Source organism: Solea solea, chromosome 14, assembly GCF_958295425.1.
Source record: "Solea solea chromosome 14, fSolSol10.1, whole genome shotgun sequence".
NCBI lineage: Eukaryota > Metazoa > Chordata > Actinopteri > Pleuronectiformes > Soleidae > Solea > Solea solea.
Genome location: NC_081147.1, coordinates 1,665,089 through 1,691,646, shown reverse-complemented (window position 1 = coordinate 1,691,646; position 26,558 = coordinate 1,665,089). Strand labels below are relative to the sequence as shown.

The 26,558-nt window shown below is 39.5% G+C and overlaps 1 protein-coding gene across 5 annotated transcripts in view; it reads right to left on the bottom strand.

Moving 5' to 3' along the window:
- glra1 (glycine receptor, alpha 1) overlaps window positions 1–26,558 on the bottom strand; it is a 120,739-nt gene that overhangs the window by 84,210 nt on the left and 9,971 nt on the right. For 4 of the 5 annotated variants that reach the window (XM_058649466.1, XM_058649467.1, XM_058649468.1 and 1 more), the window contains exon 1: window positions 13,737–14,969. The exons of the other annotated variant lie outside the window; for it this stretch is intronic. In XM_058649466.1, coding sequence (XP_058505449.1) covers window positions 13,737–13,807 — 71 coding nt within the window. In that variant the 5' untranslated portion in view covers window positions 13,808–14,969. Of the gene's footprint in view, window positions 1–13,736; window positions 14,970–26,558 lie in introns of those variants that run through there. 5 annotated transcript variants of the gene reach the window in all.

The following is a 26,558-nucleotide window of genomic DNA, read 5'->3' as shown; positions in this document are numbered from 1 at the left end:
GGGATCCCGTCGCTCAGTTTGACGCCCTGTAGCGATGACAGAGTGATTGAACACAACAACATCACATCATGACTGAGTGAAAATCTGCTGAGGTCACAAACTGCGCTGATAATCATCTTCATCTCTGTAACCCAGAGATTATAACCTCAGGTGTGGACGAGTCAAAACATCGATGATCAGATAATTGGCGTCTCTGAAAACTGCAGAGCTCACACTTTCACGGCCACGATCAATAAAAAGACATCAGATTTTTTTTCTCTCACACTTTGTCTAAATCATCTCTCTGCAATGGCAAATTAGGTGGATCAGAGATTATTATGTTGGCGTCGATAATCCCCACCAGGACGTGACGAATCCCGCTAAATCCTCTTTAATAACCACGACTGCTCAGAGTGCGATAGGATCAAGCTGTCGCAGAAACAGAAAACACAGTCTCTCACAGAAAAGACGATACAATGATGTGTTTAAAAACCCAAATTAGTATCATCACACAAACACACTTCTGAGCTGATGAAGGTCCAATCGGATTAGGCACAGATTGGGATTACACCAGTGTGTCCCCAGCACAAACATAATTTCCCCACGGACGTGTAGCTCATGAAGACAGAAGTCTATTAGCTCTACTGTGTGTTTCTCTGTAGAAGTTTGTATCGCTTAATAACTTTCTCACTCTCCCACACCAAACCCCATAGAGAAAATCATCAATTTTACATCACAGTTCACAGTTGTTGATCCACTGCTGCCCCCATCTCTAAATTCAAATGTCTCATTTTTTTAATTTCCGGCATTTGAAACCCTTTGTTCAGATTTACATCAGTGACACAAAGTTCACACGTGAGGCTGATTTTCTCTATGGGGTTTGGTGTGGGAGAGTGACTAGTTTACAAACTTAACTTACTCTGTTTAACATTGAGATAAAGACATGAAAATGTTATTAGTGATCCGCTGGATCCAGAAGACTTGTTGGATCAGTATAATATAAAACAAAACCTTAGAGTTAAACCCACGCAGATGAAAACATAACCTCTTTGGTGGAGGTAACAAATATAGTAAATGTTTTACTGGCTGCAGTCGCTGTTTCTGCTGGAAGCTGCATGAGCCAACAAAACCTGACACGTTTTTAAAGAGCAAACACAAAAGGTGCTTCTCAGTTTGCTGTTCACGAGGTCACACAGCTGAAAGTCTGCCAGGTGTCTGGGACATTTGCATAAATGCTTGGATCATAGATCAGAACTCTTCAAAAAATCCCACCTGCTTTCATCATATCACTGCAAGAGCTGTCTGTGTATAAAACGGAATAAAAACAGCCAATAAATATGAGCCAAATATTCTCAATTTGGTTAAAATGTTCCTGTTTTCAGAAAGGATTCATGCTAATTTTGGTTGGCTACAATTACTGAAACTAGCCTGTAAACTTAGCCACTTTAAGACTGTAATGTTCCTTGAAATGAGGGAAAGCAGACCATAAACTACAAAAAATGGCAACATTTTAAAAAGTTATTAGCACAGGAAAAGGTTTACTTAAAATGAGTCATTCTTTTCTTGATTAAGCTGAATTTATACCTTCGACTTTCTTATATTTGCACAGACAACAATCTGTGATAGTTAATTTTCTCTGTATTACATACTTCAAAAACAGCCCGACTCGAAATAAGCCACATTTGTGGTTACTAATTATCATTGGGATAAACTCAAGTTTTGCTCGACTGTAATGTTCCTTAAATTGAGGAAAAACAGACCAAAAACTTGAAATTGTTACTACTAACTCGAAATTCTGTCTTGTAAGAAATGTTTACTTAAAATGAGTCTTCATTTTTTTCTGACAAAGCTGAATTTAAGAATTTACACCACACATACCAATCTGTACAACATTTCTGATATTTGCACACACACCAATTAGTGACAGTGATTTTCTAGCCCTACAACAAATAAGCGAAATATTTAAAAATTGGTTTAAATTTTCTGCTGATGGCAAAAACTAGACAAAGACACTAGATAAAATTGAACCTTAAGAAATAATGTCTTGTAAGAAATGTTTACTTAAAATTAGTTTTCCCTCAATTGATGAAGCTGAATTTAAGAATATTTACCTTGAATTTCTTAGATTTTAACACACACACCAGACTGTAAAAACAGTCCTACTAGCAATAAATCAATCTTATTTTAATTTAATCTTAAATTGGTTTAAATTTTCTCTCTCACACTTTAAGAGTGTAATGTCCCTTAAATTAAGGGAAAAATAAGACAACATTTATGAAAGTTGAACTTGTAATCAGCAAAGAAATTCTGCCCTGTAAGAAATGTTTACTTGAAATTAAATTTTACTTTCGGGTTAATTTCTTATATTTGCACAGAATTGGTGTATGAATTTTACAAATTTGACTAATTTCACCAGAAGCAGACATCGGTTCAGATGGGATTAAATCCAGCCCAGTGTGGATTAAAGTGTTTTTCACGATCAGCATGTGTAACTGTGTCCTCTGATAAACCTGCATGTCTGTGTTTCCATGATCAAAGTTTGGATTTGCTTTCATTATCCTACATCGATGCTGGCTGGAGACCTGTAACCAACGCTGACACAGCAAAGAACAAGAAGGCAAAAAGAAAAACAGCTGAGTCATCCTGAGCCGGTGTCTAATATGCAGCCAGGGAGAGAGAGAGGTGTGGGCCGAATCAAGGCTACGATCATTAGCCCTAAGTGTTCCTCATTATGTCTCCTAAAGCCTCTGAAGACCTGAATCCCTAATGGCTCTCATCCTGGCATTTAGTCAGAGACTCAGGAACAAGCAAAGGGCCGCTCGCTGCCGTGGCAACCGCCGATCAGCCGCCTCACTCGCCACAAAACCCAAGGAGTTGATTCTCGCACGGCTGAGCTGCGTCACACACTCCACTGCGCCGGAAAAACACTGCAAATTCACTCACAGGGCACAAAGTCAAACTCCCTCATCTCTGTCCGCTCAGGAAAGAGTTCAGTGAACTCTCCCGTGGTGCAGATCATCAGCTAAAACCCTATTTTCCGCTCCTGTTGACTCTGTGTTGCCAACATTTCCAACAAAAACTCAGTGGTTTAAAAGCTGCTTCCTCACCTGGAAAAAAACCTGAATCACCTCCAATATCCTGCGGGCGTGTGTTCACAGTTCTTTAGAGTCAACGCTTTCCTTAAATTCATCAGGACAAAAAAATGATGATTAAAGGAAATAAGAAGTGAGTGAGTTTACGTTAAAGACTGTGGTTTGCTGACTGCGGGTAAAACAGATTAAAGCTGGGGTAGGAAACATACGGGTGGTGTGACTGATCAATAATACAACAATCACTTTTATCACCGCAAGCAACTTCTGTTAGTAAAAGAAAAAAGACAACAACCTTGAAGTTTGTAAAGTGTTCTCTCTCCCAAACCAAATCCCATAGAGAAAATTATCAATTTTAGCTCTTGGGGAAACAAGAGCTGCTGGTCTGCTGCTGCCTCAAGTGGTCAGTTTGTGTCTCTAAAGGTAATCGTAATAAAGAATTTAGAACACAGAAATGATAAAATAAGACATTTGAACTTACTGATGGAGGCAGCAGTGGATCAACAACTCCTGTGTGCTGTAACGTAAAATCATTAATTTTCTGTATGGGCTTTGGTTTGGAAGAGTGAGTGATTTACAAACTTCAGTTTTCTATCTGAAAGTCTGTCAAACATACATTATCTTAGATGTTAACAGTTAAAATAATTTTTGCTTAAACAAAAGTCAAATTCTATAGTCGAGTTAAGTTAGTTTTTTGTTATTTTAGACAAACATTTGCTGTCCTCTAGCCCCCACACCGTGAGACATTAAGTGAAGCTTTGAGTAACTTTTAATCCACATCTTGTCCAGAGTGACCTGGCAAAATTTTAAGTTGTTTACATAAAGCTAAGTTGAAGTAAAGCTCTGGGAAGAATTCGCTCAAATACAAATAAGTGCCAATTCGCCCAAAAATGGGAGTTTGATCCAAAATGGCTGCCTTCCTGTTGGGTTTGGGTTATGGGTGCAGTTTACTTTTTTGTCCATCCTGACCTGATGCACATATGTAACAATTTTCATCTCAAACCCTAAAAAGTTATTTTTAAAATGCTACAATTATTTGAAGTTCATCGACAAAAACTCAAAATCCTTTAGTATTTGTTTGTTTCGGTAATCTCTTGCCGTCTACCTGAAGATTTTGGGAAAATCACTGCTATGTTGGGTGAGTGGTTCATCCTGAGTTGCTGTTTCCACGGCAACAAACACTACATAATTGATATCGTACATTTGTCTTGTATCTACGCGGTGGCGAGCGTCTGTTACCAAGTTCCAGCTCCGCCCAGAGGCGGCTGATGTCACACTCTAATATTTACGATGGAAATTTGTCTCTGTCTCTGTCTGCTGATCAATAATGTATTATCATACATCAAGTTTTGGAAAATGAACCTGCCCAGAAGTTAATTAGTAAAAGGTGACGGCAGCGAAACTCCAGCCGAGCCGTCGCTCGTTTTTTTTCAACGAGAAGACTCGAGAAATTGATCACAGTGAGGAAAAGAAAAAAGTACAACGTTATGATTTGTTATGATGTGAGATGTGAGTGATAAATACAGAAGCTGCAGAACAAATGAAAGTGCCTGAGGGCGGCTTCATAAATAACACACGCTCGCTTTAATTTGGCTGAAGCAGAAGAGTATGTTCAGCGACAGACCATGATTTCTGAGAGCTCGGCTCGCCGCCTTTCCGTAGTGTCCTTGAGCAAGGCGATAAATCCCGGTGAGTCCTGCTCTGTGATCACTGAACTGTCACCTGTGACTTCTGTGATCGCGGGAAAACACAGACTCCAAACTCAGGGATTAAAGAGGATTATTGAAGCTGGTATTGGAGCAAATAATAAAATGCAATTATCGGATTATTGGACCCAACTGGCAACTTTGCTGATGTGTAGTTTGTCACATTAGCAAAATAAATCTTTACATTACATTAATTAGAAAATGGTATAATATAAAATAATGTGAAGCAAATCAAAACATTGTTACCGTTTCCTGTCAGAGGAGATTAAAAAATAATATTCACATTTAAGAATCTAAATTCACAACAATTGTCAGAGAACTGTCAGAGAATAAAAACTGTAACTTATTCACATTTAAGAAGCTAAATTAGCAACAATTGTTCATAATTTAGGAACATAACAACAAAACAAATATGCACATAGATTTAAACATAGAGCTGAAGTTGAAAAATGAACTTTTTTGAAGTCACACCAGGATTTTTCTTTATGTGTATAGAATATATAACAGCCTATATACTCCACCAATCAATCTGCCAAATTAATTGGTAAACTATTTTAATCATCGATTAATTATCTTAAGTGGGTTTTTTTAATAATTAAAATTAAGTTTTTAGATTTTTTTTGCTCCATGTTCCACACGAATCAATGAAAATGAATTACTTTTGTTTGCAGACAAAAACAAAGACACTTGAGAACATAATGTTCTACATTTTTCTACATTTTCTGACATTTTATAGGCTAAACAACTTAACCATTAATTATTCATGTAAGTAGACGTTAGTTGCAGCTCTATCTGTTAATCTGTTGGATGATTTCACTCAGGATTTTGTTAAATTGACTTAATTTTGTGAAGCTTCATGAAGTTTTGAAAACATAGTTAGTAGTGGTATCGTAGTATCGTAGTGCCGTAGTAGTTAGTTAAAGTCCTACAATGAAAACCAATTTTAGCATTTGCAATTTGCTAATTGCTCTTGTTTGAAATTGCCAGAGTAGTTTTCACTATTGAATAATAATAACAATAAAAATGTAAATAATTCTGCCTGTTTGCACTATTTTATATCAAACTCATGTTCAGAAGCTTGTACTTCGTTCGGCTGCGTGAAAGTTTTATTTTTATTTACAATTTTATTATCCTATGTTTTGCATTTATTATTGTTGCACTGTATTTGTCTTATATTTTCTGATTCTATTTTGTACATACACACATTTATTCTGTATAATTTATTCACTACATTTGCACCTCGTACTACTTGTAAAAGCCGAGGAAGTAAAATATGTCAAATACAAACTCAGTTCTTCCAGGTTTTTTTGTCCCAGGTGACGAGCTTCTGTATTTACTCACTTCAACAAGAGCAGCAGAAAAAAGAAAAACATATATATACAAGACAGATTTTATTTTATTTTTCCCACTTCAGGTTTGACCTTCACACAAACAAACAGACTCTTTTCTCTTCAGCGTTTTAGGTTCAACAGATTGTAGGAAAAACACGAGAGTAAAAAAAGACGTGAAGTCACAGAAGGAGTCGAGCTAATGAATGTCACACGAGAGAAAGCGAGAGAGGGAGAAAGGTTAGACGGCATGAAATATCACTCACGGTGAAAGTGACATTCTGTCACAACACTTCATCTCACTAACCTTTGCTTTAATGAACAAACCACCTTCAACAACTTTTATTTAACACCTACTTTATTTCCTTCACTAAGGAGCTCAGTTTGTCCTCCTGTCGGCAACTTCCTGTCAGCAACTTCCTGTCTGCAGCTTGTGACGGATCAGTCTGAGTTTTTCATCATAAGTAGATGATCACCCAAGTATGTTCCCATAAGAACATACATACATTTTAAAATAAGAATCTATGCACTGATGACGTCACAATGAGCAAAACTGTAATTACGTATTAAATGTAACATGATTCAGTCCCATTGAATAAGTTTGGATGTGTTTATCTCTGCGGCATCTTAACAGATCAGAATGAATGTTGCCATGTTTATGTAAAATGGTGATAACTATAAGCAATAAGAGCAATACTATAAGACTTGTATTGCTAACAAAGGCTAACCCAACATGTGTGTTCCCGTGTTTTTTTCGCAGTTTCTCAAGTAACACAGTCAACTCAGAGGTGATGTCACTTAGATTGATAAATGGATGAGTTGGTGATCGCCTAAACTCATTGGATTTAAATGAAATTTGGTATTTCTACACAGGATCACACTCTTTACCATCAGACTAAATTTCATCTGGATGTGGTTATGGATTACAGATTTAGAAGCAACAGATCCGAATGAATTTTATCACGTTTATTGAGGACGGTAATAGCTATAAGTAGGTAAAGTTCAATACAGATCCAAAAAGTTCTTCTGGATCCAGTGGATGAAAATGTAAACATTTCAAGTGCCGGTTTGTAAAACTGCTCGTTTTTACTGGATTTGCCTCTGAATATACCTGGCGTGATCATTTAAAGTCAGAGTAGGCAACATTCATCCATTAGCTACAGCTTTAAACTCCACATGAGAATCACAGAAAGAGTTAGAATCAATCCCAGCTGACAGAACGATGAAAGGCGGAGTCACACCCTGGACAGGTCGTCTGTCCATCGCAGGGCAAACACACAGAGATGTGCAACCATTCACTCTCAAGTTGTGTTCACACCAAACGCAAAGTTTCCTCATCATCAGCAGCAGCCTGTCGGCCCAAACTCCCAGTATCATCAACTTCTTCACTGACCGGTTTCCATATGTAGCTACTTGTGTCATAGACCTTCAGGTGCCCACATTCAGAAATGATAATTTTCTAATTTTCTCAAAGCTGATCAGTCTCTGCGTCATCATTTCAACGCAAATTCTTTGCCAAAAGATGACCATTTTCAACTCAACATGATTCTTCATCTGTGTGTTGATTCTGTATGTACAGTGAATTCGTACATCAACAATTAACCTCTGTGTTATTTAAGACTGAGGGAGGAAGCTGAAGAAAACACACAGGGAGAGATCATTCAAACTCCAGGATCCGAACCGGGGAACTTTATGCTGCCACTGCAACACCTGGGTTCTTTCAGGTCTATGTTTAGTACAAAACAGGAGAGTTTTCTCATCATTATCAACAATCTCAGCTGCTGCTTATATATATATATAACTGTAGTTCTATAAACAAATCATCACTGATTCAGAACTGTCTTTGTCTAAACTAATACGGTAACATCACACACCTGTTACATTTCTACCTCACCTCCATCTTGTACTTTCTGCCCCCAAATTTTCCTTTCACCACAACCTGTCTAGGCAGATGCTGCACATCTCTGAGTCTGGTTCTGTCCGAGATTTCTTCCTGTTCAATCTATAATTTTGTAAAGGTGTTTGCATTATTATGTACAGACATAATTAAGATAATGTATGTTGCGATTTGGTGCTAAATATTTGAAAACTGTTGTGTCACAAAGAGTAACAAGTTATTTCCCAAGTTTTAAAATCTTTGGTCTACGCTTTTGTCTGTGCTCATCTGGAGGGAGGAGCTTATGGCAGAAAACCTCCATCCCATAATTTTAGTATTCCAGCAGCTAAAGACAAGACTCAAAAAAATAAACTGTGTTTCTGTTGATTCTGACGACTGAAGCTTTAATAAAAAGACGTCTTATTTTGAAAAGGTGGAGTCACGTGACAATCACCCTGTCATGTGATGGACGTGTGTGTGTGTTCCAAGGTCACCTCAAGGTCACCTTCTATGAAAACACAGGTAAAAAAAACAACAAACACCTCAGGCACAGACTCATCGTCATGGTGATATAAATTATGGATCACGTTGTCTCTATAGATTCTGCATAAATATTTTTTATTTATTTTTTCTCGCTCTACGCTGCGGTTCACACAGATCCATACGTCAGGTCACATGACTGTCGTCTGTGTTTCCGCTCCACAGATTTAAGAGCATTTATTGAATCTTTGGATGAAAAAGGTCACAGTGTTTTCCTCCGGGATGAAGATGAAGATGAAGATTAATCGTTTGCATACGGTGGTGCGTGTGTGTGTGCGTGTGATAACGACGTGTGCAAGCGTCCGGAAACACGAGAGGTGATTAATCTGTGTTATCACCACGGCGAGGCGGAGGTGAAATGAGCGACTGATCAACGAGACGTGTGTGTGCTCGTGTTACTGTTGCACTGCGGCAAAGAAAAAGCCGTAAAAACTCACATACACACATGCGCGCGCGCACATACACACACACACCATCACCTCCAGCACCTGAGTCGATTCTCCTCACACTCCCCAACAAACACTGACGCAGATTCTGCTCCTAATTGATTCCAAATCAGTACACGATCAATTTCCCCGTAGAACAGTTTGTTTGGAGTAAACCGTTTCTTCACCTCAGATTAACTAGAAAACCTTGTTTCATGTTCGCTAATTTAAGAAACTCTTAGGTATTAACACTTAAATTTGGCGTAATCAAGTAAAGGAAGATTAAATTTAAGGAAACGTGACAGAATTCCTTTGCTTTGTTTCAAGTTCTTTAAATCGTGGTAATTTTTTTCCTCATTTCACAGAAGATTGAAGTCTGAAAGTTTCTACACTGCAAAAACAGCCCTGCTTATTTCTACAGAATTGTTTTTGCAGTGTAACTGAAACAAACACATGACCCACAGAAGAGAATCTTCCTCCTGCAACGTCAAGGAATTCGGATCCAACAACAACAACAATAACAACAACAACGTCGACGGCCTGTCAATCATTGATAGATGATTTTTCACAGTTTTTGACTCTGAACGTTTTTATCAATCGTTTCTGTCACAGCTAAATAATCAATAAAAACGGACATCATATTCTTCTGGGCTCTGCTCATCTTTGCGTCCGCGCTCTCCCCTGATGATGTAGTTGTCATCTGCTCATCATCATCATCACCATCATCATCGTCAATCATCCCACTGATCTGCTGTGTCTGTAATCAGCTCGCTAGCCTGTTAGCTGCAGTCGCTGCTGCCTGGATAAATAATTAGCGAGGAAACGCTGACTCAGCGATTTCCTCTTTTCTTTTCTTTTCCTTTTTTATCGTCTTCCATGGTTTATTTTTTATGATCATTACGTCCTACATTTTTCTGCTGATTCTAAATTTTCCTTCATGCTGTCATCAAACATTTTCCTGCTATTTTTACTTTTGACAAAATAAAACTTTCTCCACTGGGAACAAACGGAACCCTCGTCTGTCTTTGACGTGAACTGTGGGGGCAGAGGTCAAAGGTCATAAAACTAAACACCTGAAGCACTTTTTACAGACTGTAAACATGATTTCTGACAAATATATAAGCCTCATTTGTGGGAAATTGTTCTAATTAAAAGGAAAACTAATCTTGGCAAAAGAGTTTAACTGACTTTAACTAAATTTAGTAAAATTAGCTTTACCCCATTGGCAGATTATTTTCCCAGAACAAGAACATTTTAACCAATTTGTCTCGAAATGTACTAGTACAAATTGGAGTGTCTAAAATATAAGAAAGACTCATTTTACATCAATATTTCTGACATGACGGAATTTCTTATAACTTTATTATATTTTGACCAGTTTTGTCTAGTTTTCCTAATATTATGGATCATTAAAATCTCAAAGTGGCTAAATTCACAAAAGAATTGACAGAATTTTTTGTTCTGAAATCAAAAAAATTCAAACTTATTGAAGAATATATTGGAGCATATATTACAAATAGGGCTGTTCTTTAAAATCCATTTAAGAATGTTTGACTTGTTTCTAGTGGGGCTGTTTTTACAGTGTTACTCCAGTATAAAAACCTAAATTCTCTCTCCTGTCTTTTTACTGTTAATCAGAGTGTGGACACACACACACACACACACACCCACACACACACATTGAACAGACATTAAATGTGTATTCATCAGGTTTGGCCCCGGCCAATGACAGAATAATCAATGTTTAGTAATAAGGCAGAATGTGGAATGAGGTGCGTGTGTGTGTGTGTGGGGGGGGGGGGGGAGAGCGAGATATCAATTAGTGCAGGAAATGCAGAGTCCAGGCTGGAGGAGCTGAGGCGGCAGTTTTCCCCGACTCTCCTTCATTAACTAAACACTGTGTCCTGAATACACAAGAAATCATAAAAAAATAATAAATAAGAAATCATCTGGACTGTAAACGCTCGTTCAGACGCTGCAGAGAAATAAAAAAAATGTAACCCCAGCGCGTAATAAAGCAACGGAGTAATGAAGCAAAAACCACGCCTGCAGGTAGAAAATGTGACGACGTCTGAAAATAAATTCTAAAGAGTTGTTTACAATAAACATGGAGTTTAAATGAAGGAAAAACCATGGCTGGTGTTTGAAGACGGTCGTTTGTTCTTAGGCAAAGAAACGTAATAAATCTGAGGTTTGTTTGTTTGTTTGTCTGCAGAATTATAGAAAAAAAGGTTGCATCAAACATGGTAAACAACCTCAGGAGGAATCTGTAAACTTCATTTATTTCTCCTTTTTTAATCTACTTTGTAAGTTAACTGTTGTTTTCTTTGTGCTCTGTTTAAAAACAGAATTTTTGCTCTTTACATGATTTATCTCCTGTTGCTGTGTTCATTAATGATGGAGCTAATGCGTGAGTCGGCAAATTTCTTCATTACAAGGTTGAGCTCTTGTTGCTCTGTTCATCTGGTAAAGCTAACAGCTATGCTAATAGGTGAATCTTCTTTACTTCTACGGTAAAGAACCAAAAACGTTTCCACGTGTTGTTCGCTCTCGAGAAAGTTTTAGCTTTTTAGCTAACAACAAAACAGATGGTCTGATGCTCTTCTAGACTGAAGTTTGAACTTGTTTCAGGGTTTATAAGGTTTGAGTTTGAATTTTACCTCCTGAGTTTAAACAGAAATCCAAAGTTTGGATAAAAAGTGGCAGTCCTGTAGAGTCTGTAATACTTGGTCTTTTTTAGGATTAGCCTATTTACGCTGTTTCCCAGTTATGCTGTGACTTTTTGTTAGCAGAGATTGTGGATGTAAATTAGCATTCTTGCTATAATTTGGAATGTTTACATCTTGCGTTTTTGACAAATATTTGTAAACATCCAAAACAAACGTCTGAATTTGATTCTGGTTATTTTGGGTCAAACTTTGAGCAGAAAAGGGGAAAATAAAGTTACATTTTAATCTGTAGACTGCCATAATTTTCAAAAACTAGATTCCATAATGGAACTTGACTGCATTTATCACTTCCTGTCTGTTAAAATTCTACTATTTTTAATTTTTCATCACCAAAAAACTGAAAAATGTATTAAACCAAGCAAAATGTTTTAAATGCAATAACAATGAGCAGAAACCTGTGCTGCTTCACTAAAAAGTAGAAAAAATCAATACTTTAATGCTTGAGAAGATTTTCACTCATTTCACTCACTTTCCTTATTTCACAGTTTTTACGCAGTTTTTTATTGATTTTGTGGATTTTTTCTCTCAAACTAGTTTGTTATAAAAGTGTCTGACTTCACGGTGACACTGAGTATATCACAGTCAACACGTCTGATATTTATGATCCCAGGACAGTGATTTACACCCTGTGAAGGACAAAGTCCACTGTCACCTTCAGGACGACGTCATCATCATCATCAGAACCAGAAAACCCTCAAACTTTACAGCCTTCAGTGATTTAAAGATGAAAACCGACCTTTTATTTTCAAATTCTGACGTGGATTTAACAGGTTTTTTTCTGCGACGCGTTCCACAAAAATTTCTCCATCCACCACAACTTCAAAGTTTGTCAAACATTAAAGGGCCACTGTGCAATTTTCTTTGTGTCTGTTTCAATGACAATGAAATAAACATAAACATCTAGAAATTTGCAGGAATTTGCACGAAATCTGTCTCTTTTTCATCATTTCGGATTTCAAGAAAACAAAGACGATGCAAAAATAGTCCGATTTTTTTAAACGACATTCATGCAGCTCTGTACCCATGAGGTCGTTGAACTACGGTGGCCTTCACGTGTCAAAAAAAAAAAAAGCCTGTTGTTTACAAAGTAAAACACCAAACACACTGTGTCTGTGCTGTGGAAACATGGCAGCACAAGATGGCCGCCTCCACAGAGCAAGACCCTCGTCGATGAGAAACTCGGAGCAACAGCATCACGGTTATCCCGAGATATTCTTACATGTTTTCTGATGTCTCAACTAGAATTTGGCATAAAGTATTTATTCTTAAGTGAAAATTCAGTTTCAGCAATAAAAATGTTACACACTGAACCTTTAAAGTGGATTTTGTTTTACTATTATTACAGAAATATTTAGTTCTGGATAATCGTGGCAGGAAATGTTCATGTCATCACATGATGGCGATAAAAAAACATGAATATTGTTAAAGCTGCAGCAGCAACAACATCAGTTCATCGTCTAATTGAGTTTTTGTCCTCACAGGACAGAAAAACTATTATTTTGGACAAAAAATAAAAGATTTACAGTATATAATGTACATATTAAGTAAATATCTTGATAATAATATTGATCATATTCCCTCACATTCTACATTTATCTTTAGCTCTTTTTTGCCTTGTATTTATTATGTATTGATTTATTTTTATTATATTCTTAGTTTTTTCCTACTTTTATCACAATTTCTATTCTGTATTTTCACATTATTACTTTTGCAGTGACTGTACAAGTGAACGTCCCTGATGTTGGAGCAATAAAGTTAAATCTGAGCTTAGAAAACAAAAATGAAATCAATGAAATTGCACAATAAGCTCGTCAACACACACACACACACACACACACATACACACAGAGCCTGTTGACAGTCTGCAGACTCACGCCATGAACGCAGCTCTATCACCGCTAGTGGTCGCTGTTTAGTCTTCATTCATTCATGTCCAATCAGAGCAGCATCATCACTCACTCACTCACTCACGCAACTTTGACAGGACGTGTCCACTCCACAGTGCACGCGCCAACAACACATGACGTGAAAGAAGTGACATTATTAAAATATTCATGTTCTTACCTGATAAACAAAACTGTTTCCCACAAATAGATCCCCAGCGCGTTTAGTCGGCACATTTTTGCCAGTCTCATGTTTGTGTTCACGAGGAGGAGGAGGAGGGAGGTGTGGGTGAGTGTGGAGGGGAGGGAAGAGGGAGTGGGGGTCAAACTCTCCACAAAAAAATAAAAAAAGACAAAAGGAGAAGGGAAGAGGAAGAGGAGGAGGAGGAGGAGGAGGAGGAAGGGGGTTTGATGCTTAGGAGCTCCAAGGTGATCTCGCAAATGTCCCGCTTCGTATCAACGTGTGTGTGTGTGAATATCTCTGTGCGGGTGTCAGATCCAGAGGTGGCCGGTGCTGAGCCGTGACCTCATCACCGGCCGTGGAATCATGGTCAAAAAAAAGAGAAGAAGAAAAAGAAGAAGGAAAAAAGATTAGAAGAAGAAGAAAATCCACCAGAATCCAAAAAAAAAATGTGTTTCAGGACCACGGACAGCGGCACCGACAGGGACGGAGCTGGAGGTGGAGGTGGAGGGGAGGAGGAGGGAGGGGGTGAGGGGGGGTGAGGAGGGAGGGAAGGGGGTTCACAGAGGAGGAGGACGAGGAGGAGGAGGAGGGAGGAAGAGGAGGAATAAGAGGAGCCGCTCACGGGCTACAACAAATACACCTGAGGTCCAATGTGCGCGAGCCACAGCGCGAGAAATCACACATAATCCAGTTTTTGCTGCGTCTCAATGTGTGTGTGTGTTATAATCCGATTAAAAGAGGAAGAAGGGGAAAAAAAGGAAGATCTCTCAGATTTTCACAGCGTCTCTCTCACATGAATCCCACAGTCCCGGTTCTGGCTCTGGATGTGGATCCGTGCGTATCAGCTGGCGCGTGTCTCCCGCTCTCCTCCGTCTTCTTCTTCACCTCCTCGCGCGTGTCTCTCGCGGCAGAGCTGCAGCTGTGACAGTGGTCGTAGTAAACAGAAGAAGAAGAAGAAGAGTAGTAGTAGTTGCACTTGGCGCTGCAGCAGCTCGGCTCAGCTGCTCCCATTGTCTGGTGCCGCTCAAGTTGGAGTCGCACCGGCGGCCGCTGCCGCTCCTGCCGCTCTTACCGCTGCTCCTGCTGCTCCTGGCGCGCTCCGTATCCGCCGTGCAGAAACGTTTAACCACGCGGAGGTGAACGGATGAGAGTCAGGACGCTGCACACAGCAGCTGTGTGTGCCACAGATGTGGACCGTCTTCCATGGCGCGCGGACACACTCTCTCTCTCCCTCTGTCTCTCTAACAGTGTGTGTGTGTGTGTGTGTGTGTGTGTGTTTTCTTGCTGCAGTCATTTAGCAAACTCCAAAAAACGCACCTCTCAGCGGAGGGACACGCCCACATGGCGCTGCTATTGGTCGACGCAGACCCGGAGGAGGCACCTGATTGGACAGCAGAGGTGTCACTGCAGCTGTGAGGCCACGCCCCCTGCATTCCTGAAGGGAAACGATGACAGGGATGTGAAGTTATGTTGAGTTTGGAAGTGAAGAAATGTTGGATTTTTACCATAAAAACACAAAGTTTGACCTATTTTTATACGATTTTCTTCAATTTCATCCACATTCATTTTAAATATCACAATTAAAAGCTGGAAATAAAAATAAACCTCTCTTAAAGTGATAGTTCATGTTTTTTTGAAGTGTGGTCAAATGAATGAGTTTGAAACATCTGAGAAAATATTGATGTCTCTCAAAAAAAATCAAAGACAGAAATCTAAATAAAATGTAGACAATTTAACACGAGACAAGCTTATAAGCAAGTAAATGTGAAAGTATAGAAATATCTTCAGAAACACTATTGGGCAGTTTGGAAGTGAAGGGCCACAGGACATTAACTGGGGGGCCACATGCGGCCCAGTGGCCCCCCCTGATCTAGAGGAAGGTGACGTCATCAGGAAAGCAGTGAAACGAAACATTATATTTTTTAAAGACCTTTGTGAAAAACAGCATGAAAGGGGGAGGGGGCCTAAAATGGAGCCTTGTGGGACTCCACAGCTTAGAGGGACTGTTGCTGACGAGCACAGGTAAAGATGGACAGAATCTTTAATTGGTAGGTTTGAGTCAACAAAAGAAAGTCAAGCTTTGTACAAGAATAGACTGTGGACATCTGAAGAAACATCGGTCAGTAAGGGAGTGAGTCAGCTGACTGTCGTTGGTTAAAATCCACCCATACTGTACCATTACTCAGGTAACCCAAGTGAAGGGGACTGGGACATTGAATGGTTAGGGCCAGTTAGTTAGAAACATGTCAATTTCATGAATAGAATAGACGGTCAAAGGCGTTTATAGAGCACATTATAGAATAATATAACCCCCAAATTGCTTTACATGCTTAAATTAAGTGCAACAGTAAAAATAGAATAAGTTAAAAGTCACCAAATAAAATAAGACTTGCACTCATTAAAAACATGAATAAAAAGAGTAAATAATAATGTATTTTATTATAATATTGGCAGAATATAATTGAAATTCTAGGATATTGTAATTGAACAGGTCATTAAAATTAAATATTCTACATCTGAAAACCAGTAGATTTGCTGTATATGATGATGTGAGTTTGTCGGACCATCGTAAGCATCAGTTTCTACGCACCAAACGTCCGCGTTAAATATTTTATTTCATTATTCTCTGAAGATTCTTCTCCGTTGTTTTTTTGTCATTGTTTCGGTCCTTGTGACACGAGCCGCAGAGCCTCGGCTTCGCTGCACGACAGTTTTCTCTTCATAATTCAGAGGAGAGTGTGGAGTGAAGAGCGGAGCGATGACGAAGAGTATGATGAATATTTCAGACCATCACACGGCCGTTATACGACGACTCTTTATGTAAATGCGGAGGAAAAAAGTGCTGCTGTGTTTATTTATAGTCACCGCGGGCTGTAATTGGCTTGTTGTTTGGAGAGGGGTCGACCCGCTCAGCTGACCCGGGCGCCGCAGCACCACCGCAGTACACGTGGAGGAAGAAGAGGACGATGATGATGTGACACAGTCTGGTGTCACTGAAAAACCTTTGTGTGAAAATAACATTCGATGTCACTGTTTCTAAAGTGATGCAGCTTTTAAGTATTTAAGTCGCAATTCTCATCGTGACATGGCTTCACATCACGTTTGTAAGTGAACTGGAATATCAAGCGTGACTATGACCTGTGATTTCCTGTCTGGGGCTAACGCTAATGCTAACCAATAACCAACAACAGCACCACAACTAGAGGTTTGCACATGAGAGTTAGTGAAATTTATGCAGGGCTCACAGAGTGTTAACGGGATGTGTTCAAGAAACCTCGTAAAATGTCCTCACTTCTGCAAACACACACAATGTCCACTAACTAAATACTGAATGCTGCCACCTCGTGGTAATATGTATATGCACCACAAATAAGGTATTGATTGCAGTAGAAAAATTTGTTTTTGAAAATTAAATAACAAAGCTCCGTTAGCTGACGCAACACAACCACAGGTAACGCCCGCCTCTGTAGCAGGAAACAATGCTGTTCACCTCTATAGACGTATATACTAGAGCCACAGTTCACAAACTGTGGTACATGCACCAACAGTGGTACGCAAGCTTCCTCTGGTCTAAAATCAATTAATACTTTTCTACAGTATATAAATCAGACAATATGTCAGACAAGTCATCTCTTCTCATAAAAGCAAAGGTTGTGGATAGATGTTGTGCCGAAAGAGCCAGAGACAGGCTAACAGGCTAACTGGAGAACATTTTTACTGGATCCCTTACAGATCCAGAGAGATGGTGGATGTGACTCAGACTGAAACAGCACCAGAAGAAGATTTTGTGGTAATCTTTTGGTAAATCATGGACTCAGACTAGATTTACCAAAGGTTGCACAGCAACAATAACACAGCAATTAGTTACACTGCTCTTTTCCGATGTTACAGTTATGCTTTCGTTAGCAGGTAGACTCCAGAGTTGAATGTTTGTTACAAAGCCACATTGTGTCCATTTGTTTCCCTCCAGGTTTGTAAACTTTCAGCGACTCTCTGGAGTAAAATTGAAGGGAAGATAATCAGGAAGTAGAAGATGTCAGGGCACTGCAGGTCTGGAATAATGCCCTCTACACCCGTTAACAAATGCGTAAAATGCACTAGATATATTTAGTCTATCAAATTTTGCGATATGGCAGTCGATCTCCATGGATTTAAAGTGACAGTCAACTCTGACAGTTTGAATCCAGCATTGGTCCGGTCCATTTTTGCTTCATCTTTAGCCACTGAAACACTCAGTGGAAATAAGCCAAGCAACCACCAACCAACCACTAACTAACTTCCAACCAACCGCCAACCAACCACCAACCAATCTCCAACCAACCACCAACTAACTGCCAAGCAACCACCAACTAACTTCCAACCAACCAACCACAAACTAACTTCCAACCAACTGCCAACCAACCTCCAACCAACCACCAACTAACTTCCAACCAACCAGCAAAAAAACACCACAACTGAGTCACCAAGCATTGGTTGAGAGACATGACTTGAATCTGAGTTTTGTGCAAAGATCATGGTCACGGTGAGTTTGAGAGAATCATAACCATGTCATGTCTGAGCCTCAGGCTTCATGAATCCTCCCTCATCAAATTTTAATTGACACATTTAAAAAAAAACAAAAAACCCAAAACACCTCTGACAATAAAAGTCTGATAAATTCACTGTGAGCTGAACACAACAATCCAATAAAGCAATAAAGAAAAAAATAGAACCTTTATTACTTCTGAGGTTTTGCAGTCGTCGCATCAAACTTCTCGTTTAATAATCTTCTCTCCGTCTTTTTAATAAAAGTTGAACGTAATCAGATTGACTGAGTAACTTTTTATCAACTTTTCAGTCTGTTTTTAAACTGATTTCATTGATTTATTGATCGTGTGAACAAAACGTCTGCTCGTCATTGTTTTCCTTTTCTTTTTTATGTGAATCTTTATTGATTTTGACTCCCTGGAACATGTATAATTAATATTTTATACAGTCCTGCCTCATGCAAACTTACTATACAATAAAGAAACAGAAAAGAACATTTTTCTAATTCATTCTCTTTGTAAGTGCATCAATGAATCAAGTGATCTTTTGTTTACATGAAAATAAACAATGAAGTCTTTACAGCAGGAAAAAAAATGCTCAGTTTGTTTGTTTTTTAACTGTGTTTTTTACTCGCAGTGAGAGTTTTATCTCCAATAATAATGAATCATTTTAGGAAAGATGGAAAGTAAAAACAGGAAGACGAGGTTGTTTGTTTGCTCATCGCTGTGACACAACAAACAAAAAGTGTCCAAACTACTTGGTTCATGTATGATGAAAAATTACGGAAAATGTTCGTCAACGACGTTGCTGTTTCCACCAACAAAGAAAGAGACGCTAAAGGTCGTAGATCCTGGACAAACTGTTGCAGCAGGCTACATTTGGAATTCAAAAGTCCACGCCCCCTTTCATCAGACTTCCCTCCAAAGCCACGCCTCCAGCGCACAGGAACGTGCCATGCTTGTTCACGGGGAACTCTGGCGTCACACGGATTTACATTAATTAACAATCTGAAATACAGTTAAAAAAATGCTCCAGAAAATGATCTTCCACCCTACCTTTAATACGATAAAAATAAAGTTAATATGAACTACAGCGAAATCTACTGACACTGTGACATAAAGTAGCCCCAAAACCAGAAGTCCCATGGTGCCCGTCCAGGTGATTTGACAGAGGTAACATTCACCCTGTCATAAGTTCATGCACCATCAAAATGATCTTGAAGGATATCAACCTTCAAATAATCTCTTCACTGTGTCGTTTTAATGTTGTGATGTAGGACGTGTTGTTCTGTAATTAGTAGTTTGTTAGTTATTGTCAGTGTTGGGTAAAGTTACTTTGATAAGTGATGTATAACGTTACGTTAGTGTTGTTGTGTATCTGCTTTCTTCTATCTACCTCACCTCCCTCTTGTCCTTTCTCTCCCCACTTTCTGTCCTCTGTCCCCCATGTTTTCCTTTCACCACAACCTGTCTTGGCAGATGGCCGCACAGCTTTCGAGCTATCTCAAAACCTCTAGTGTTTTCTCATTGTGTGAACTGTTGATTTTCTCTGCTCTCCATGATGTTGTCGATGTACAGAGACCTGAGATAATGTATGTTGTGATTCGGCGCTATACAAATGCACCGTCAATTAAAAGTAATCTGTTACGTTATTGCGTTACCTATGAATAAAAGTAACTCATTAGATTGCCCGTGCGTTACCAAAAATTATACGTCATGCTGCAGCTTATCTGACCACAGGACACAAGAAGTCCCAACGCTGTATGACATCGTTCTACAAAACATAATTTGTAATTCAGGAGGCTAAAAATAACAGGAATGATGGACAGCAACGTTACACTTATGGGCGCTTTATTAACATTTCATTTAATGACAGAACCTATGACCAAGTGTGTGTATACGGGAGCGTCAAACAAGGTTATGACACGTGAACGACCATCGGCAGCTGGCTGTGTACTGTCTGACAGAAAGCATTTTCTTTTCCTTATCTGGAGAAATATTGACATTAACGGAATATTTAATTTAAAAAATAACCAAATAACGTGTTACATTACTCGTAGGATAAAGTAATCTGAGTACTCTAACGCGCTAATCTGTTGCGCGTTAATACCCACAACGCTGGTTATTGTTGTGAGATTTCTGTTATTTTTTGTGTAATTAATGTTTATCGTAACGCATCGCATTTAAATAAGAATTTCATTGTATTCTGTACGCTGTAGTTTCTACACACGACAGTAAAACTTGAATAAAACCTGAATCGTTTTGAATCTTTGAACGATGCAGGGTGTTAATGGAGAGGAAAACATGCGAGAAGGGCATGTTTTTCCGTGTTTTTCTCGCTCTAACTGGCAGCTTTTATGCTTTAGTTTCAGCACATTCACTGTAATTTTCCTCAAAAGCACCAGAGGGTGTAAACCACTGTCGTGTTGACGTGTAATTACTGTAAATATCACACTTTTCTTGCTTCTGAAACATGAGCTCATACAGATCTGTGGTTAAATCCTGAAGACTGGACTCATATTTACACATTTAAATCCTATGTGTGTGTGTGTGCGCCGTCTGCTTAGATGCATCATTTAACATTTACTAATGAACTGCGAGGTTTTCTGCAGGGAGACGAGCAGAGGCTGCAGGTGTGGACGACGTCCAGCGGCAGCTCTGCAGGACAGATCGATGCTCTGATGTCCTCGGGAAGACACCGTCTCTGTAACATTAACATCTGCTGCTTAAAGGTCATCGTGTCCACTCTGATGGTCTTCAGAGAGGGAGAGACACTCGAGGAAAGACCTGAACCTGAGCATTTTAAAGAATTTAACCAGCGTGAGGGGAAACTTCCCAATCCTGTCAATGTTTAATAATGCTCAAGACTGTTTATTAAAAAATATAGAGCCATTTTTAATTGAAAGGAGAATATGTTCTTGTACAGACTTCAAGAAAAAGCTATTATGTTCATGTCTTGCCAGAAAGAAGCTAATCAGATTATGGTATAAACCAAAATATACATGATCTTGGAGCCGAGAGCAGATTATTCCAGATACTAATGAAATATGTACCACGGTTTACGTTAAACGGATCGAGCTGATACTAAAATGTCAACAGACTGCCGGCCACTGATTGGTCAGAGAGTGTCATCGCTGAAGAGTCGTGAGCGCGACGTCCCACACAAGAGTCAAAGCCAACAATGTCCAACTGTAGATCAGTTAAAAAGACTTAAAAATACCTGAAAACATGCGTGGAAATGTCTAAAATGTTAATATTTAACTGAGGAGTCTGGTGTCTCAGCTTCCACCTACTCCGTCTTTGTTCCGTCAGTCTGTTGCTCCGGCAGAAAATACTAAAAGATGTTCTATTTTTTTCCCCAAAATGACGGAACACTACGCGTCACTTCAGCAGAATTCAAACACAGATATAACATTAAGCATCAGGATAAAAGCCGCCGTGTTGGCACGAGTGGAATTCCGAGACGTAACGATTTGTTCAACACAGTTGAAGACAATAGTTTACAAATCAGAAGAAAGTTTGCTCCACAAAAGCATTTAGGACAGATCTCTGTCTTTATTCTGTTAGGCTTCTTGGTTTTCCGGGGGCGTGGCCTGTAACTATAGTAATCCATGTGGAAGACGAGACTAGACAATGTCAATATGGACACACGCAGATCAGATCTGATCCCATATAATGTTGCATAAACAGTTGGTCAGAAAGATCAGATTCTGAAATGTGAAAATCAATTGTCGTAAAACAAAACTTCCTTTAACTACTTGCTTATTAGAATAGTTGCCAATGCATGAAATGACTTAACGCAGAGAGAAAGACACAGTGTCTCTCTCTCTCTCACACAGGACGAATAAAAATGATCCTCCAGCCCTGTGTGTTCTCCACAGACGGCAGATTTCAAGACACATGACAGAAAGAATTGCTTGTGAACCTCAGCAGTTTCCCTCTCCTGCTGCTCACTGAGTCTGTTCTGTCTGTGAAGGCGCCGTACATCACATCTGAAAGTTTAAAAAAATGAAATAGAGACGGACAGACGGGGAGGCTGACAGGCAGCAACATCCCTTCACTGGAGGAGAGCAGCACTTCTGCTCTTGTTTCAGAGCAAATGGAGCAAATAAAAGTGTAGAAATCCGCTGAGCTGCAGCTCGCCGTCTTCTTGGCAGACGCCTCTTTTTGTCTTGTTGGACTGAACATCAGTGTTTTATTGCTCTGCTGCGGCGGCGAGACGCTGTTAATTAGCGCCGAGCAGCACCTGAGAGCGGCTGCTACACATCACCTCTGCCCCTCGTCTCTGTACGCTGATGACGCCGCCGTGTTCGCTTTTCATCTCTGAGCTTCTCCACGTTTCTTCAGCTGAATTTAAACCAACAAACTCAGGCCTTTTCAGCACAGAAACAGAACTTTATCTTTACAATCTCTTTCCCATGAAGAAATGTCTGTGCCCCTCCGTCTCTCTGTACGCTGATGACACTGCTGTGTTTGCTTTTATCTCTGCGATTCTCTGTGTTTCTTCAGGCCTTTTCAACACAGAAACAGAACTTTATGTATAAGATCTCTTCCTTTGTCGCTATATGAAATGTTTTCCATAAAGAAATGTCTTCATACACACAAAACAAATCTAAACCAGGTCTGTATGTGGTGCTGTAACGCTGGTACAAATCACCTCTGCCCGCCGTCTCTCTATATACGCTGATGACACCGCCCTGTTTGGAACTAATTCAATATTACAGAATATATTTGATCCCAATCAGAATTTATGTATCTTACTTTAACACTGTTGGATTGTTATTATTCTATTATTAAATTTTTTCTAATCTTTGTCAGTTTTCTATCTCCGTTCATAAACAAATTTAATAAAAATAAGAATGAATATCAAACTAATCTTAGAAATAATTTGTTTTTCAAAACTACTGTGTCGCCTGACTCATGTTTTCATGTAGAAGCTAAGAGAGAGAAAATGTGTTTGTTTTCATTGTACTTCCTGCTTTTGCATGAGCGACTGCATCTGTCCTAATTTCACACACTTAATGGGATTATTAAGAAGCTTTTCGTGACACGGGAGACATGCGTGACGTGATAAAGGCACAAACACGGGGGGAGGATAAGAAACAGCTCAGGGTGAGTTGAGAGGAAAATGTGAGTGAGTCCAGTGTTTGAGAAACTACAGCTATAGACAATAAATCATGCAGCGATGTGTCTATCTCAGGTCTTAAAGTCGTATGTATTGAATGTGGATGGAGCATCTCTTAACGTAACATTCTTCCTTAATCTCACTCTTCTTCAGCCAGGTCACTCCCACCCCCAAGTTTTCCACTCATTCGTTTGAGCAGCGCCACCGTGAGGCGACATGAAGTAGTGAAACTGGCAGAGACTATTTACTTTAGAGCGTCTCCCGTATCGATAATCGTATTGCTCGGGGAAGGACAACGATATGTCACTGTTGCTGCGCCTCTTCCTCTTCCTCTTCCTCCCCGAGTGTCGACGGAGCAGCCAGTGTGTGTGTGAAGTGCGATGTCAGAGCCTCCCGCTGCTCGTTGATCATGATTTTCCCGGCTCCGGCTCTCAATACCTCAGCAGGCCCTCGTGCACCATGAGCGTGCAATTAGGTCGACTGACAAGTGCATTTTTCTCCTCGGGAATAAAGTGGCGCGACCCGTTGGTATTAATCTCACTGGAGATTTTGACTGATGTCATGAACGGATGGTTTCCCGCCGAGCTCGTCTGCTTTTAACCCAGAGAGAGGACGAAGATCTGAGGGGATGTTTCTTCTTCTTCTTTTTTTATTAGGGATGAGACATTTTGAAAGTGGGTCAGCGGAGCTTAAAGGTCACGCCGTCTGTTTTTTAAATGTCCAGCTCTTCAACACGGCAGGTGAAAAGTGACACGATGGCTCGGGTTTGATATTTACCTCTAACATGGATTTGTTGCAGGGTATTTATATCTTAAAGGGATATTTCAGGGGTTTTGGTAACTGAAAATATGGCTCCCAAAGTGACACTAGCAAAAACACATGTTTTTAGAACCTGTTTGCCACGTTATCTCAGTGTCACAAACAAAGTTTGCATCACTTTGTAACGCGCTCCCCTTTCTGCACCAAACTCCATAGAGAAAATCAGTGATTTTACATCACAGCACACAGGAGTTGGTGATCCACTGCTGCCTCCATCAGTGAGTTCAAATGTCTTATTTTGTCACTTCAGTGTTTGAAATGCTTTGTTCAGATTTACCTCAGTGACACAAACTGACACACGGGGCAGCAGTAGACCAGCAGCTCCTGTGTCTCTGCGAGCTAAAATCACTGGTTTTCTCTATGGGGTTTGGTGTGGGAGAGTTTACGAACAGTTTTTAGCCAAAAATAAAAAATTTTAACAGTGAGATAAAACTGTGAACATATTCGCAATATATCATAGACTTATAAACAGGTGTAGATTCAAAGCTTTAAAAGGTCCAGTTTGTAAGAATTAGTGACATCTAATGGTGAGAATGCAGATTATCCACTCATTTCCTGTTTTTTTCTAAATGGGTCAAGGAACTAACGAACATAAAACTCCAAGATAACGGTCAGTATGTCTCTTCAGGCTGTCGTAGAAACATGGCGGCCTCTGCCTCACATATAACAATCTAATTCTGTGGCTTCAGAAACCAAATCATTTTTATTTTAAAGTGATTCTGGCGTTGCCGCTGTCCATGTTACACTGTAGATACACTCTAAAATAAAATATCTACCGTTTATGATACAGTGAAATACAGTCAGCTTTCATTTCTCTTAATACCTGGTTAATTTTTTGGCGTTTTAATGTTAAATGAAGGGTATTTACGGAAAATGGACTATAAATATGGTCAAATTCTGCTATGACACAAATAATTTGTCCTAAAATTAAAAGGAGTAAGCATAATTTTGTTTTTAATCAATATATGTGTCTAACAAATGTGTTCAATATAATTAATATGATTATTATCAATGCAACAGCCTTTAAAAGCCAGAAAAAGACATCACCGATACTTTATCACGATTATATACAAAAGTCTAGTACAATATTCAATTTATGGCAATAAAACCCTCCTAAATGTTACAAATGGTGTATTTTCGGTTTGTATTCAGAGCTGACGTTTAATATTTATGAAATTCCGGGGGATTATGTTTGACCCGGCTGAACAGATTAGCACAACACCTGACCTGACGACTCGGTAACAGATGTCGGGTCACGGAAGCATCTGCTCGCAGGTGAAAATATCACCTGCACTTTATACACACACACACACACAGAGAAACACACAGCCTAATGAAAACAGCACAGCATGTATACATACACACACACACACACACACTCACACTCATAAAGTATACATTTTGTACACAAACTCTCGTGGAGCAGGTAAATTCCCCCGGTGTCCTGAGCCACAACAACACGATGACCTCTAATTTAAAAATTCAACGCGCCGTGTTAGGCGGCATGAATGATGCATGAGGCCGCGCCGCTTGTATTATTGCCTGGAGGAGGATGCAATTACATTTCCCTCAGGTGCTCAAGTGCTGCAGAGTAAAGGAGAAGGAACGGGGGGGAGTAAGTTTAAAAAAAAAAGAAAGAAAAGAAGAAGAAGCTGGGATTATGTAGTGGAAGTTCGGAGGCTGACGGGGGACAGATGTGGACGCGGTGGTTGTGTAATTGTGAGGCGGGTTTTCTGGCTCGCAAGGTCTGCAGGGTGAGGTTACTGCACGACTTGATAAGGAGTTAATTAAAAAAAGATTGGAGGGTTGTTGTTTTTTTATGGAGACCTTGAGACGACGTGGTAATAATGTTTTTGTAGCTTTGCAAAAAAATGTAATCTGATTTTAAATAGTTTGGGCTTTAAATGAACCGTTTACTTTCAAGGGGTTTCATTTGTTTTTTTTTCGAGGAAGTGGATCAGTCCAGGGCTGTCCGTCACGAAACAGATTTCAAAAATGCAGTTGTTGGTTCAAAAAGTGCAGAGCTATTTTGACCCTCAGCTCTTCTGGGACAGGTTCAATTTCTCAAAGTCAGAAAGAACCAAACATGGAGAAACAGCGTCCATGTGTCTATGCTCCACACATTGCAAAAAAAAACCCTTTATTTCACCATTTGACAGCTTTTTCTGGCTGGAAACTGAGGTTTTTAAAGCTTTGTAAACCACACTCTCCCACACCAAACCCCATAGAGAAAATCAACAGTTTTACACCACAGCACACAGTGAGTCGTTGATCCACTGCTGCCATCCATCCATCAGTCAGTGTACAGTTGTTATTTTGTGACGTTGGTTTTTTGAAATTCTCTGAAAT